Here is a 16,442-nt window from a genome sequence, read left to right on the forward strand (position 1 = left end):
TGATTTATCCAAGAAAATTAAGGTGACTGATCTCCGTGGATGAGTGCGAGAGTGCCCGATGAACGGATTGGTCTTAGGTATTCTCAAGGAGTTGCCTTCCTTGTGGCCTAGTTTGGGCATGGGCCCATCCGACAATAAAAGATAGTTTGAATTATCTTTTTTAAAATAAAATTGGCTATTTGCAACTTTCAATACGGTGCTTTACCCAATTGACACTGTTAAGATTGGCTTCGTAAAAATACCACCCAGTTCATGTGCACTTTTATACAATGCCATTTCTCCTTTTTCCATTGCTTTTCTTGTTCTTTTCCATTTTATTGCAACTGAAAAGACCAAAGTGCCCTTGATGCTATCTATCCTTATCTGATGCGTGTGGAGTGGTTGGATAGGATTGCTCAGGCTAGCTCATTCTTGTCGTCACTGGTGGCTCCTCGCCGTACCTCACTGCTGCCTGCGCAAGCCACCGCAGCGCTCCGCCGTAGCTTGCCCATGCTAGTGCGAGCAACCGTAGCTCCCGCGCCGGTGCTCACACACGCCCTGCTGATGCCCACCGCGGCTCGTCGCCCGTGCTTGTGCACTTCCGCATGCGTCGGCGCAGTTCGTCCTCGCCTCACGGATGCCTACTCGAGCTCACCGCGTGTTTTCCCCCACGCCTGCGCGCGACACCGCAGCTCTCTGCAGGTGCTTGCCCTCCCCTGCGCGTATTGGCGCAGCTCGCCCTCCCCTGTTGGAGAAGCGTTCTAGTGGCGAAGGTGGTGCTGAAGAGGGGATGGATGCCTTGTGCAGGTCCTGAGCAAGTGCCGTGATGGCAGAAGCGGCCGGAGGAGATGCATGCGTTTGAAGGTCGTGAAGATGTTGAATGCAAGCAACATGTAAGTCATGTTTGTTGTAATATTTTGATTGATTATGGATTATAATTTGGAAATTACATCAAGAATAGAATGTCACCTTTTGTTTCATAGCCTGGCTTCTATCTTCAATCTGTAATACCTTTTTAGTTGGTGCAAATTGATCCGAATTGTGATGCAAAGTTCTTAGTACAAGTTACCTATAATCCTCCAGTGCTGCTTATATAAGTTTTTGACAGAGAATAGATATAATACTTCTGTCTGGAAAAGAAGCAATAAAGAAAATTAATTTGCTAGATTTGAAAATCACAACCCAATTTTTTAGTGTTTAGTAAATTGATAGCATCATCACAAACACCATACAGACAGAGTTATTTTTGTCTAATTAGTTAATTAACATACATGAACAGATAGACTGGATGAAGTATGTGTGCATCACCCCCCTGTCTAATACTTATCGCAAGCACCAAAATAAATTATCTTGAGTCTAGTTTTGTACAGAAAACCCAACTGGTGGAGCTAGCATAACTTCCATAAGTCAGTCTTGGTAGGAACTCCCGTACTAACCTGAAAACAATAAAATGAAAACAGGTTACTAAAATTCAGAAGCAAACAAAGCAAAAGATAGGTTTTCTCCAACCAGATAATCTTTTTTTCTTTTTACCAACAGAGAATCAATTATGTCCTAGTTAAGCCCAACTGGTGAAGCCAGTATAACTTCCAAAAGCTAGTCTTGGATACTAACCTGAAAGAAAGCACATCTATATCCAAATTGCCAAAACGATGACAAGGTCCAGAATTAGTTTTGCAAAAAGGCATGAGCAATCCTCATCTTTCACCATAGACAATCAATCCCATTTATTTTAAATTTTAGATGAGAAGATGTCGTTATCAGCTCATATAACCTTCAACACAAAAATGGGGCACGTATCTATGAGTGAGATTTGCAAATAAACATTGGAAACTTCCCTGTGGAAGAAGCATAATGTGATGTGCCGTAGAAGATGCATTTTTCTCTGCTCTATGCTGACCTAGCAACATCCACTGTCTAGTTGCATCTAGTAAAATGTTAGGATTTCAACTTTATATAGTGTTTGAGTCTTTGAGATACTACTAAGCACTGCTAACTACTAAGAAACCATAGAAGAGAAACTAATAATTGAGCTATCATGAATAGCTTACTTACCCTCTAAAGCGACCTAATAAGGAAGAAAGCTCTCTTTGCTCAAGATAAAATTTCTTCGATACCTGTAGAAGAACACTTATGAACACAGGGATATGAATCATATAAGAAAGCTAACAGGATAAGATCACTGGAATACCTCAAACTGGATAAAAAGGGGAGATCATGTCAAAGTCGAAGTATCAAACACATTAGTGGGCATCACGTTTAGAAAGAACATGTCTTGCACACCAAGGATAAAGGGAAGAAGCATCCAGCAGGCAGCGGGCTGCAGAAGCTCAACCCACAACGCGGCGGAAGTGCCCAAGAGGTCCTCCACGTGGTGGATGGCCTCGGCGTCGGCGGTTACTTGTTCATACTGTACTTTGGCGTGCGAAGAACTGAAAGAACAGTCAAGTACTTGTCCGAAGAAGCTGGGTATCAACTTCTGCTGAAATTAGGCATCCAAATACACAAAAAAGACACTGAATTAATAGAATGTGATGTTCTTTGGGAGGCATGTCTTAGAAGCATGTCTCAATCGTTCAGACCCGATTATAAATATTTATTAAGATAAAGTTTGCAATATACAATGTCAAAGTTACACTTCCTTCCAGATCTAAATCATCAACTCCTAATATGCCAAGTGCATCAGATCATCACATAACAGCTAAAGTAGATGGCCATAGATCCATGGTGACGGGAAGTTTAAAATTTCCCCTGAAGAAAATAACTATCTATGTATACAAAAGCAAAAAACAAACATTAGTAGCACCTAAGCAAGTCAGTGGTTGCAAGGCATCAGCTAACCCACAAAAGCATATCTATAGCAATGGAAAATCTAATAGAATGATATATCTGTATACTGAACAACCAATAAGAAAATGCAGTATAGACCAAGTTATGATAAGATCAACTCGTTTGTTCGAATTAGTATAAAATAATTGCAGGATAATATGGAAATCATATAAGTTTTAGTCAAGCATATCTTGGAAGATACCTAGAAAACCAGCATACAATGGAAATGATGAAGAGAAAAATGCATCCAGTTAAACCATGTGAACAACAGGCAGCTGAAGATGACATACGGAAAGGCACATATATAGCTTCAGAGATTCAGCTGCATCAGTCAAAGAGGAAAATAATATGTTATCAACTTCGCCTTGTCATCAAGGTAATCCATCATCATCATGATAACAAAAGATGCAACAGTAAGGTCATGCCTAAAAGGCAACACAAGATTTCAGAGAACACTGGCCTTGATTGGCCCAAACTTGGAAAAGTTACAACTAAAACATAAATTGCTAACAAAGGATATTCACACAAATCGATGACGAAAGGCACATGCACATCTTTAGAAAATACATTTACCTGCAATGGATAGCTAAATATTTCTTGGGATATCCCTAGAGGCGTTGCAATCATTGACTATATATACGGTTTGATATTCCTGGAGGCATCGCAATCACTGACACTACATACTGGGGTGCACCAAATGAGAGTAGAGAGTTCTGCAACATAGAGAGAAATTACATAAGAATCAGGCCCCCAAAAAATATTTGCCCTCCTTGTCCAGATTGCACACATTAGCATAGGTTCTAGATTCCATGTAATAGTAATAAACTGACATTTCTGCCAAACCATAATATTTTACTCCTTGAACCATAGTTGCCATGTTTCCGGTACGGTGGGAACAAGGAACGGGAACGGGGGACGAGAGTCGGGGGCTGGAAAAAATAGGGTACAGTGAGGGTATACATCTCTAGAATGATTTTTCTAAAGCGGAAACACGATCCAATCAATTCCGGTACGATGAATCCGGTACGGTACCATGGAACGAGGAACGTGAATCTTTACAGATGCGGGGAGCAACTGGCTGGGAGGGACCGAGGGAGTACTTATACATGGAACTGTCTGGGCTGGGAGCAACTGGCTGCATCGTCGATTCATGAAGACTAAAATACATCATCTCCTTCCCAATGGAAAATTTATTAGCAGCCTTGGAGTAATTGGAGAGCAGAACGAGGAGTTATTTAGGGGAGTGGAAAAGAACGGGACAGAGAGTAAAACGAGGAGTTCGTGATTGATATGGCTGACCTTTTGCTTACTCGATCGATTCAAGAACCAAGACTGTCGAGTCGCCGAACCTGAATCGACGATCCGGCTGCGGAAACGCCGAATCCGCATCAAATCTTACCGAATCGACCCTCATTCCCGAATCTGATTCCAGGTCGATGAATCCGGATCGAGGGACGGCCCACCGTTCCCTGTTTCCGGCTACTATGCCTTGAACCCAATGATGTTCATACATCAGCTGCTCCTTCGCTAGTAACTTACTCCTTGGTAGTGACCTCCTAACAGAACAAAATCACCAATATAAAGACCAAAAAATTGATACGGCCTACACCTCTAATCACAGATGCAGCATACTGTAGTACCTGAATTATAGATCCTCAAATCACAGATGCAACAACTAATAATAAGCACAACCTTATGCCCTTAAACTCAAATCACGTCATGCAAAATAATAAGCACAAATTGGAAGGAGCGGCATTCAATCAAATAAAGGACCACACTGAGTATCCAGGCACAAAGATTGTTCTGGTTAGTCACAATTCATTTTACATCTGTAGCATATTGTTTTTTAAGCCTGGAACAAGCAACAATTCGTTTTAACTCGATTCATTGTTCCATCAAGGTTCTGAATCCAAGTGACACTAAACATTAATACATGCACAGTATCAAATCAACGTAAAGGAAATAAGGGGGTAAATCAGCTAGCTGATGCAATAGCCAAACCCCTGTCATAACATGAGGCCCAAAAATCATATGGAAGATGTAGGATTTATGTGCAAACCCCAAAACAAACCGGCTGGCTAATCTAGCTCTTTCACTTAATAAACCCAAGAAAGTATGAGGCCTACATCAAAAATTTCTTTGATAAACATACAAAGATCATCCCTATATAGCAGTTTCTTGTATTAAATCCCTATCTATCAAGCGCCTTCTCTCATAAATAAATGTGGCAGGTGTTACGGCATATCTCTCTTAAGGTAGTTTTGGTGATTGATGACAACATGTTTGCGGACTAATCTTATGCTTTGAATAATTCACAGATTCTCCCCTGGCGCGAGACGATTTCTTCCCCTCGGAGTGTATTTCAAGACGGTGTGGCTCTTTTATTTCTTTCTCGATGGACTAGTTGCGTAGAGAGGGCACGGTACTATCAAGAGGGGGTCCGCTGGGGTATTGTATGGGTGAAATCATCACGTACACATCAGCTTCTCACCCTCCGAGCTTTTCCATTCCATTAAAGAGATCTCTCCTCTCTTCCTTGTCTTGTCTGGGTCCAAGCGGTAGTACCGCGCAACCCAGCGGTAGTACCGCTGAGGAGCCAAGCGGCAGTACCGCTCCACAGCGGTAGTACCGCCCGTGGCTCCACAGCAGTAGTACCGCTGGGGTGCCTGGCACCTCCGCCTTGTCCTCAGCATCTTTGAGAGATTCTCTCTCTCTTATGCGCCCCAGCGGTAGTACCGCACTGCCAGCGGTAGTACGGCCGAAGGGTCACAAGTGGCAGTACCGCTCCAGAGCGGTAGTACCGCCCGTGACCCCGCTGCCGTAGTACTGCTGGGCAGTCTGGCTCCTACCGCCTCGATTCGAGAGGCCTTTTTCTCGTGTCGGATTTTGTGGCACTAGTTGCGGTTATAGAGGTGGTAGTACCGTTTCAGGAGCGGTAGTACCGCCCCTACCACCTCGGTAGTACCGTGTTTGGGTCCTTTTCCTACTAGTCTCCTTAGCGCGGCAGTACCGCTGTCCTGTCGGTAGTACCGCCCCCTCTCAGCGATAGTACCACCCTGTGCGGGGCTGGGTTGGTGGGGGGCAACGGTTGGATTGTTGCCCCCACTATAAAAGGGAGTCCCCTTCTTTTTTTTGACCTACCTGTTCCTCCCCCAAGCTTCATTTATTGCTCAAGCTCCATTTTCGCCCGATCTATCTCTCTAGCCAATCAAACTTGTTGATTTGTTTGGGAGTGGTTGAGAAGGCCCCGATCTACACTTTCACTGAGGGATTTTCGATTCCCTCACTCATCCCTAGCGGATCTTGTTACTTTTGGGTGTTTGAGCATCCTAGACGGTTGAGGTCACCACAGAGCCATAGTCCATTGTGGTGAAGCTTCGTGGTCTTGTTGGGAGCCTCCGATTAAGTTGTGGAGATTGCCCAACCTTGTTTGTAAAGGTTCGGTCGCCGCCTTCAAGGGCACAAATAGTGGAATCACGACATCTCGCATTGTGTGAGGGCGTGAGGAGAATACGGTGGCCCTAGTGGCTTCTTGGGGAGCATTGTGCCTCCACACCGCTCTAACGGAGACGTACTTCCCCTCAAAAGGAAGAAACTTCGGTAACACATCCTCGTCTTCACCGGATCCACTCTTGGTTATCTCTTACCTTTACTTGTGCAAGCTCTTTAGTGTTTCTTCCCTTGCTTGCTTGTATTCTTGTTGTTAGTGCATCATATAGGTTGCTCACCTAGTTGCACATCTAGACAACCTACTTTGATGCAAAGTTTAATTCGGTAAAGAAAAGTAAAAATTGGTAGTTGCCTATTCCCCCCCCCTCTAGTCAACCATATCGATCCTTTCAATTGCTATCAAAGCCTTGTCTCTTTATTAAGGACTTTACCATCCAAAGAGTATGGTTGATACCGTAGACGGTGTGGAGGAACACTCCGGTGTGAATCTGATCTCGTCTACGGGAGATGGGGAAACCTCGGTCTCTCGTGAGGAGTTCAATGTGGCCTTGGAGACATTGAAAACCTCCATGACAACCGAAGTTGAAAGCATGTTACTAAATTTCTTGAGGGGCTTAAACTATCCACCGCACCGTTGAAAGTGGGTGACCCTGCCAACAAGGTGACAGATGCTATCCCCGACAAGGGGGAAGCTAGTAGTGAAAATGCTCCTTCTTCTAGTGGTAAGAATGGCACCGGCATCTTTGCCCATGTAGAACCACCACTTGTTTATGGTGGACCGGTTTCTTCCACTCATTTGAATCATGCCGGTCCTTTCCCTAAGATTGTGAAAAATGAGGATTTTTATTCTTGGGTTTACCGCTTTAAACGTCATTTAAATCATGTGAACACTAACCTTTGGAGAATCATTGAAGAAGGTTTCTATCCACATGATCCAAGCAACTTCACTCCTCGAGAAGCCGCGGACAATCAATTCAATAAGAATGCTCTCTTCATCATTCAAGATGCAATTCCACCCGAAGACCTATCTCATCTTCGTCCCTTCGCCTTGGCCAAAGATGTTTGGCATTGTGTGGTCTCTCTCTACCGGGGAAGCGCAAGCATTCAATGCTCCAACTATGAAGTGGTACAAGATGAGGCCGATGAGTTTGCAATGAAAGAAGATGAAGAACCTCGTGAGCTTTATCGGAGACTAACCAAACTCGCGGTCTCACTACGAGATCACGGGAGCAAGGACACGGATGACAATTGGATCAAGCGCAAATTCCTCAAGGCAATGATGCCCTATCACAAGGCCACGTCCTCCGTCATTCGTCAAAGACCGGACTTCCACACTTTGACCTCAAGCGAAGTGTTGGATGAGTTTGTGGCCATGAACATTTTGGACAAGACCGCCGACAATGCGGTGCTCCGTTCTCAACGGGCAAAGAAGCCTAACCTTGCTTCGAAGGCCAAGCTCACTGTTGAAGAAGAAGAAGAGGAAGAAGAGGAGAGCAACCCCGAAGATACGAAGTATGCATATCATGAACACATGACACTTGCTTCAAGGCAATTTTGGAGCAAGAAAAACTCGAGGCCAAACTTTAGCAAAAACAACTCGAGTGGCACGAGGGGCAAGCAACGTGTAAGGACTTGCTACAATTGCGGCAACGTGAGTCATTTTGTTGCGGAATGCTCGTATGAGAAGAGGGAAGACAATGGTGGCAAGCTCATCCGAAAAGACAAGGCCAAGTCGTTCCCCAACAAGAACAACTTCACCAAGAAGACTCCTCCCAAGGCCTCCGTTGCCATTGCGACGACTTCACGGGTGTCTCTCTTCGACTCACCCAATGAGAGTATCACCGCCAAGTGCCTCATGGCTAAAGCCACCAACAAGGTAACCCCTAATATCAAAACTACCATCATTAATCATCCTTCTCCGACGGATAGCATTAATGAACTTGAGGGAGCTAATGTGGAGACTAACGAGTTTGAGGCCTTTATGGGCAAACTCAAGGGAAAATCCAATAAGCACTTTGTTGCTCTCTTGGAACAACTTGGTGAAGCCAATGACATGATCGAGGCTCACGAAGACACCATCACCAAGATGGAAGGGCATAGTCGTGACTATGCCGATGAGATTTCGGATCTTTCCAATGCTCTTGAGGAAGAGCGTGGTCTTCGTTTGGCTCTTGAGGAGTCACACAACGTTGATCATGCTAAGTTAAAGAAAGATTATGATCATGTCCTCATAGTTTCTCATGTGCTAAACTCCAAGAAGGTCGAACTTGAGGTTGATCTTGCTAGACTCAAGGAGGAGTTTGATCTACTTGACAAGGCTCACAAGGTCTTGAAGGGTGCTCATGCTAGTCTCAAAGAGTCTCATGATCAACTTCAAGTAAAGCTAACCAAGGAAAAAGCCACTTTCCCTCGTATGATGTTAATTGATAATGCAAATGCTACTAACCCGTGTTGTGAGCATGTGCATCTCGTTGAGAAAAATGCTAAGCTAAAGGGACAACTTGAGAGAGGTCTTACGACTTGCATACAAGGCAAGAAGAACCTCAACGATCTCTTGATCAACCAAAAGGGGGTTGTGGCCAAGGAAGGGGTTGGGTACGTGCCCGACTCCAAGAACAAGAAGAAGAATGACAAGACCAAACGACCTCCTCCTCTCATGCAAACCTTTGTGAAGGAGGGAGAGAGTGCCTCCGAGGAGAAGAAGAACAATGTCAAGAAGGGCAATGTCACCCCTCCCAACAAAGCCGGCGACTTTAATCCTTCTTATGTGTTATGTCGTGCTAGTGATGGGCATGTTTATGCCAAATTTGTTGGTTCTCTTCATGAATACATTGAATGGTCTACTTGGGTTCCAAAGATCCTTGTTACTAACATCAAAGGACCCATTACAAAATGGGTACCTAAAATCAAGTATTGATTTTTTGTAGGTGTTTGCTTTCTGTGGTGGATCATGGTTGCTCGATAGCGGAGCTACAAATCATATGACCGGAAGCAAGGACTTGGTGGTGGACATGCACAAGGTTCCATCTATGCCCACCAATGTCGAGTGGGGTGACGCCTCATCTTCTAAGGTATTGGGACTTGGCAAGGTGGTCATCTCTTATGATCTCACGATTGAGAAGGTCATGCTTGTTGAGTCCCTTGCATACAATTTACTTTCCGTTCGTCAACTTGCAATCATGGGCTTTGCCACTTTCTTTGATATCAATACCGTGGCCCTCTTGTGGAGCAAGACTCTTAAAGTAGCCTTTGTTGGGCATGTCGAGAACGGTCTATATGTGATTAACTTTTCGGAGCGACCCACTAAGACCGCGACATGCCTAATGGCTAAAGTTGATGTGGGATGACTTTGGCATCGCCGTTTAGCCCGTGTCAATATGAGATCTTTGAAAAGTCTCCTCAAGGGGGACCATGTCCATGGACTAATGAATGTTAGTTTTGCTAAACATTGTGCTTACAGTGCCTGTATCGAAGGAAAGCTACATGAGAAGGCTCATCCTCCCACGACGATCATTTATTCGAAGAGGCCTTTGGAGCTCCTTCACATGGATCTCTTTGGGCCTCCATCTTTCGATAGTCTTGAAGGTAGGAAGTATTGCTTGGTGATTGTGGATGACTACTCAAGGTACACCTGAGTGTATTTCTTCAAGAGGAAGAGCGAGACCCAATAAACCGTCATTGACTTTGCAAATGAAGCACAACGTCAACACAATGCAAAAATCTTGACAATAAGAAGTGACAACGGCACCGAGTTCAAGAACTACACCTTGGATGAATTTCTTAGCGATGAGGGAATCAAGAATCAATATTCCGCACCCTACACCCCTCAACAAAACGGTGTTGTGGAGAGGAAGAATCGGACGTTGATGGATGCGGCAAGGATCATGATGGCGGAGTTCAAGTCTCCGTACAACTTTTGGGCCGAAGCCATCAACACCGCGTGTCATGCATCCAATCGGCTCTACCTCCGCAAGGGCTTGAACAAGACTCCATATGAGATACTCACCGGTAACAAGCCCAATCTCAAGTACTTCCGGGTATTCGGGTGTGAGTGTTTCATTCTCAAGAAAGGTGTTCGGTTGTCTAAATTTGAGGCTAGAGCTTATGAGGGCATATTTGTTGGCTATGCTACAAACTCTCATGCTTACCGTGTCCTCAATAAATCCACGGGACTTATTGAGGAGACATGTAACGTGGAGTTTGATGAGAATAACGGCTCCCAAGTGGAGCAAAGTGGCACTTGTGATGTAGGTGATGAAATTTCTCCCCAAGCCATAAGAAGAATGGGTGTTGGCTTTATCCTACCCATTGAGGAATCCCTTATGGCCGAAGGAGAAGGACAAAGCTCCACTCAAGTGGAGCCATCACCAACCCAAGGCTCACACGCTTCCGAAGAACAACATGAAGGCCCTCATCCTCAAGAACATGACCAAGGTCAAGATCACGCTCAAGACGGTGTTGACACATCAAGTGATGCCCAAGGTCAAGTTCTTTCCTCCGAGCAAGTTCAAGAACAAGAACAAGCCCAAGATAACGCTCAAGATGATCAAGTGACCACTCCTCGTCTCACCCCCGAGGAGAAATTAGAGCGTCGTGCCGCCAAGGTTGCTTCCAAGCTCTCCACCAAGGATCATCTCATGACGAATGTGCTTGGAAACTTAAGAAAGGGGGTAAGCACTCGTAGACAATTAGCAAATTATTGTGAGCATCACGCGTTTGTCTCTTGTGTGGAACCCCACAAGGTATATGAAGCGCTAGAAGATCCGGATTGGCTCAATGCCATGCATGAATAACTCAATAACTTCGAGCGCAACAAAGTGTGGAGATTGGTGCCAAGACCGATTGGGAATCACAATGTCATAGGAACCAAGTGGATATTTAAGAATAAGCAAGATGCCCATGGGATTATCATTCGCAACAAGGCTCGTTTGGTAGCACAAGGCTACTCCCAAGTCGAGGGTATCGACTACGGTGAAACCTTTGCTCCCGTTGCTCGTCTTGAATCCATTCGCATGTTGATTGCATATGCTTCTCATCATAACTTTAAGTACAACAAATGGATGTGAAGAGTGCTTTTCTTAATGGTCCTATTAATGAATTGGTTTACGTCAAGCAACCCCCCGGGTTCGAGGATCCCTACTTTCCCGATCATGTGTATCAACTCGATAAGGCACTCTATGGCCTTAAACAAGCCCCACGTGCGTGGTATGACCACCTTACCGAGTTGTTACAAGACCGTGGTTTTGAAGTTGGGCTAATCGACCCCATTCTTTTTACTAAGAAGGTCAAAGGGGAGTTGTTTGTGTGCCAATTATATGTTGATGATATTATCTTTGGTTCTCCTAACAAAGCTTTCAATGAGGAATTTGCCGCTCTCATGACCTCAAAGTTCGAGATGTCCTCCATGGGAGAGTTGAAGTTCTTTCTAAGGTTCGAAGTGAAGCAAAGAAGAGAAGGAACCTTCATCAATCAATCCAAATACACTCAAGACATGCTCAAGAGATTCAAGCTAAGTGACGTCAAGCCGGCCTCCACTCCAATGCCCACCAAGTGTCAACTTGACTTAGATCCCAATGGTAAAGTGGTGGATCAAAAGGTATATCGTTCCATGATTGGATCCTTGCTTTACCTTTGTGCATCTAGACCGGACATCATGTTGAGTGTGGAAATTTGTGCACGGTTTCAAGCTGCACCTAAGGAAAGTCACTATGTGGCGGTCAAACGAATCTTTCGATATTTGGCTCATACCTCAAACTTTGGCTTATGGTACCCAAGAGGATCAAACTTCAAGCTTGTAGGGTACTCGGATTCCGATTGGGCGGGAGACAAAGTGGATAGGAAGTCCACTTCCGGAGGGTGCCAATTCCTTGGTTGCTCTTTGGTAAGTTGGTCTTCCAAAAAGCAAAGTTGTGTGTCTCTCTCGTCCACTGAGGCGGAGTATGTTGCCGCCGGTAGTTGTTGTGCACAACTCCTATGGATGAGGCAAACTTTAAAGGATTACGGTGTCACTTGTGACAAAGTGCCTCTTTGGTGTGACAATGAAAGTGCTATCAAGATTTCTCTCAACCCGGTGCAACACTTCAAGACGAAGCATATTGAGATTCGATATCACTTCATCCGGGATCACATTAGGTGAGGAGAGATCGAGCTCAACTATGTCAACACTCATGACAACCTTGCAGATATTTTCACGAAGCCCTTGGATGAAGCAAGATTTCGCGAGTTAAGGCATGAGCTAAAAATCATTGATTCGAGCAATGTGGCTTGAACCCTTGCACACCCTACCACACTTAATTTGTTGTCTAGTTTAGGTGTAGACATAGATATAGTGGGAATGTTGTTCTCTCAATGAACTCTCACTCCCCCCATTATGCATAAATTGATCAAGTCTTTCACTTTAGCCATTGTTGATGGTATTTGTGCTTCAAAGACGAGTTTTGGTCATGGGTCCAAGGTTAAAATCTTCGCGGCGCCATACCTTTTGACTCAAACATAGGTGGCCTCGGCCACCGTCCTCGTTTGAAGAGGTGTGTCTTGTTCTTTTTGCTGGCTCTTTTTTATTTCTCTTGTCGTTTTTGTCGTTCCTTCGAGCAAAAGCCTTGTTGGTTTGGTTGCCATGGCGTGCTGGGCGGTACTACCGCTGGTGGTGCACGGTACTACCGCTCATGAGCGGTACTACCGCCCTCCAGCACGGTACTACCGCTCATGAGCGGTACTACCGCCCTCCAGCACGGTACTACCGCTGAGGGACGGGACCAGGGGATTAAGTCGGGGCAGGGAGAGGTTTCTTCTCCCCCATACCCATTCACTTTGCCCCCTCTTTCCTCTTCCTCTCTCCAGCCTCCACTCGCCGCGGGCGGCGGATCTCCGTCTCCGGGGCGTTCCTCTTCATTTCCTTTGGTGGAGTCAATCGCCACCCTGTTCTCTTGCCATGGATGCCGGTATTGCCCCCGTTCCTTCTTTCCTTTTGTCTCGTTTTCAGATCTTGTTTCTTAGGGGCAATGGTGGTTGCATCTCTAGATTTTTGGCCAAATCTAGGCTTGAGTTGGTTGGAGAAGGCAACTAGACTATCTCGATTAGAGTTTGGTAGGAATATTTTTGAATTTGGTAGGTCGGTAGTGCCGGATCTGATCATGGTAGTAGGAAACCGCTGTTTCACCGCCTCGTGCTGTAGGAAATTGTTGTTTCTCCGCCTTGAGCAGTACTACCGCTCTCATCGGAGTGGTACTATCGCTTGACCTTGAGTGGTACTACCGCTCTCTTTGGGGCGGTACTACCGCGGGCATGTCACGGTACTACCGCTGCATGCCAAATTCCATCATTTTCCTGCCTTACCTTGATCATTTTTGTTGAGTTTGTTGGCTTATGCTCGTTCTTTCTGGTTGTTTTGCGTGTTCTTGTGTTTGGCTCCAGGTGATGACCATTCTGAGCAGCAAGGTTGTCGTATCAACTCCGGGCGTGCTACATCAAAACGCTACCGCACCTCAGAGCCAGCCGGTGGTTCCTCGAGCACCCAACCGTCTCCAGCAAGTGCATCTGCAAGCGTTCCTCCACCTCCTCAGCAATCGAAGCGATCCGCCAACAAGCCAAAGGGGAAGACTGTGACTGAGATGACCAACAAGGAGTTTTGGGAGAAGCGTCGCCGCAACCCCTATGCGGTGGACCAAGAACCCACTTTGGTCAACTGCCCGTTCTGGAACCGTTTTCGGTTTGCCATCTACTTTGATGTGATCAAGGCCAAGAAGAATCTTTTTGTTGATGTTCGCTCCATTGACACTGATGCTATGGAGAAGGATCCGGAGTACTTTGACGAAGCCCTTCAGATGTGCACTCAGCTGAACATTCTCAGGATCATGCAATTCAACAAGGATTTCGATGCGGATTTGGTGGCTCAATTCTATGCCACCGTCCATCTTGGACCGATGTCGACAAGACTCTAACATGGATGACCAATGGCAAGCTACTTTCTGTCAAGTGGAAGGCTTTCATGGAGTTACTTGATGTGGTGGATCACGGGCTTGAGACTCCTGTCAGTTTCCGCCCTCACCGCAATGCTACGTCCACCCACAAGCAAGCCTTTTGGCCCTACTGCACTGTGAAAGTTCACCCTGTAACTAAGAAAAAGACCTATGAGCTGTCTCCATATCTGGACATTCTTCATCGCATCTTCCGTGAGACTCTCTTCCCTCGGATCGGGAATCTGGATATGGTCCACTCTTACCTCGTGGACATGCTCCTTTTCTGTTAGCATGAGAAGGAAGCAAGCACTGGAGAGAGCTTGGATATTTCTCATGTCATGTGGTCTGAATTTCTCTCTGCCGTGTCTGAGCGCAAGTGCCCTATATATGGTCCGTTCATCATGAGGCTCATTGAGAGGGCCTGGGCACAGACTTATCCCAGAGTGTTGCTAGAAACTGGAGACTTGGTTTCTCATGAGATCAAGCGTCTGAGGAAGAAGGACAATTGGACAGCGTCTTATACAGGGGTCCATCTGCTACTGCTACCATGGGGGGTCCGTCTGCTGCTGCTGCCATGGGGGATCCGTCTGCTGCTGCTGCTGCCATGGGGACCGAGGGTGGGGCTGCTACTGATGATCATGAGGAGGACTTTGGCCCCTCTAGTACAGAACCGTCGTGGGCACAGAAGCTTAAGCGCAAGATGAAGAAGCTTTTCTACATGGAGTCTCATGGTCAGTACATGACTCATGTGGCGGAGAAGCATGCCAGGACGCGCCACAAGGAGCTCATGCGTCAGATGGGAGCAATAGTTGCCAGTGGGTCTGAGGGTCAGATCACTAAAGAGGAGGAATGGATTCATCAGCATTGCCCTTGGACCGACTCCGATGCCGAGCAGTTTTCGACCCACGATGAAGATGCAGAGATGTGATGTTCGAGATCTTCATCTTCCCATCACCTGAAGTCGTAGCGTCACTCTTTGCCCTTTTTGGTGTCTCGCTGCCAAAGGGGGAGAGAGTGTAGAGATTTGTGTTTGTTTGTCGTGCTTTGAGTCGTCTTGTGGGTTCTTGTGTGCTCTCTCGGTGTCTTTATTTGGTTTGGTTTGGTGTGAGACCTAAGTTCTAGACATATGGTGTGAGACATATGCTCCCTATCGCTACCTTATTACTTATGTCTATTCAGAGTACTGTAGTTCATTATGAGATGCATGCTTATCCTGTTTATTCCCTTCTCTCATATATGTTGTGCTTAGTATTGTTGGACTATAAAATATAGGGGGAGTGTTGATCCGAATGTGTGTGTCTTGCCATATCTAGGTGCACACATTCTGGGGGGAGCCCGTCTATATTTTTTAGTTCTTAGTTTTCTTTATTTTATTTTTTTTCTTTGCGCAAATCACTAGTTGTCATCAATCCATCAAAAAGGGGGAGATTGTTACGGCATATCTCTCTCAAGGTAGTTTTGGTGATTGATGATAACATGTTTGAGGACTAATCTTGTGCTTTGAATAATTCACAGATTCTCCCCTGGCGCGAGACGCTTTCTTCCCCTTAGAGTGTATTTCAAGACGGTGTAGCTCTTTCGTTTCTTTCTCGGTGGACTAGTTGCGTAGAGGGCACCGTACTATCAAGAGGGGGTCCGCTGGGGTATTGTATGGGTGGAATCATCACGTACACATCAGCTTCTCACCCTCCGAGCTTCTCCATTCCATTGAAGAGATCTCTCCTCTCTTCCTTGTCCTGTCTGGGTCCAAGCGGTAGTACCGCACAACCCAGCGGTAGTACCGCTGAGGAGCCAAGCGACAGTACCGCTCCACAGCGGTAGTACCGCCCGTGGCTCCACAGCAGTAGTACCGCTGGGGTGCCTGGCACCTCCGCCTTGTCCTCAGCATCTTTGAGAGATTCTCTCTCTCTCTCTTATGCGCCCCAGCGGTAGTACAGCACTGCCAGCGGTAGTACGGCCGAAGGGTTACAAGTAGCAGTACCGCTCCAGAGCGGTAGTACCACCCGTGACCCCGCTGCCGTAGTACCGCTGGACAGTCTGGCTCCTACCGCCTCGATTCGAGAGGCCTTTTTCTCATGTCGGATTTTGTGGCACTAGTTGCGGTTGTAGATGCGGTAGTACCCTTTCAGGAGTGGTAGTACCGCCCCTACCACCACGGTAGTACCGTGTTTGGGTCCTTTTCCTACTAGTCTCCTCAGCGCGGCAGTACCGCTGTCCTGGCGGTAG

The 16,442-nt window shown here is 46.0% G+C and overlaps 1 protein-coding gene across 4 annotated transcripts; it reads left to right on the top strand.

Moving 5' to 3' along the window:
- The first annotated feature begins 386 nt into the window (after positions 1 to 386).
- Positions 387 to 15,339, top strand: LOC125517593 (uncharacterized). 4 transcript variants are annotated; one of them, XM_048682801.2, is made up of 4 exons: positions 387 to 681; positions 787 to 872; positions 5,127 to 5,178; positions 13,672 to 15,339. In XM_048682801.2, the coding sequence occupies exons 2-4, from the start codon at positions 828 to 830 to the stop codon at positions 14,196 to 14,198; spliced, it is 624 nt and encodes a 207-aa protein (XP_048538758.2). In that variant the 5' UTR covers positions 387 to 681; positions 787 to 827; the 3' UTR covers positions 14,199 to 15,339. The 4 variants fall into 4 exon arrangements, with proteins under 4 accessions (XP_048538758.2, XP_087382673.1, XP_087382672.1 ...); XM_087526547.1 differs by having other exon boundaries at positions 387 to 872; XM_087526546.1 differs by lacking the exon at positions 13,672 to 15,339 and adding an exon at positions 9,186 to 13,665 and having other exon boundaries at positions 387 to 872.
- Positions 15,340 to 16,442: the final 1,103 nt, after the last annotated feature.

The sequence above is a fragment of the Triticum urartu genome, chromosome 6A (genome assembly GCF_056163025.1).
Source record: "Triticum urartu cultivar PI428250 chromosome 6A, HENAU_Tu73, whole genome shotgun sequence".
Lineage (NCBI taxonomy): Eukaryota > Viridiplantae > Streptophyta > Magnoliopsida > Poales > Poaceae > Triticum > Triticum urartu.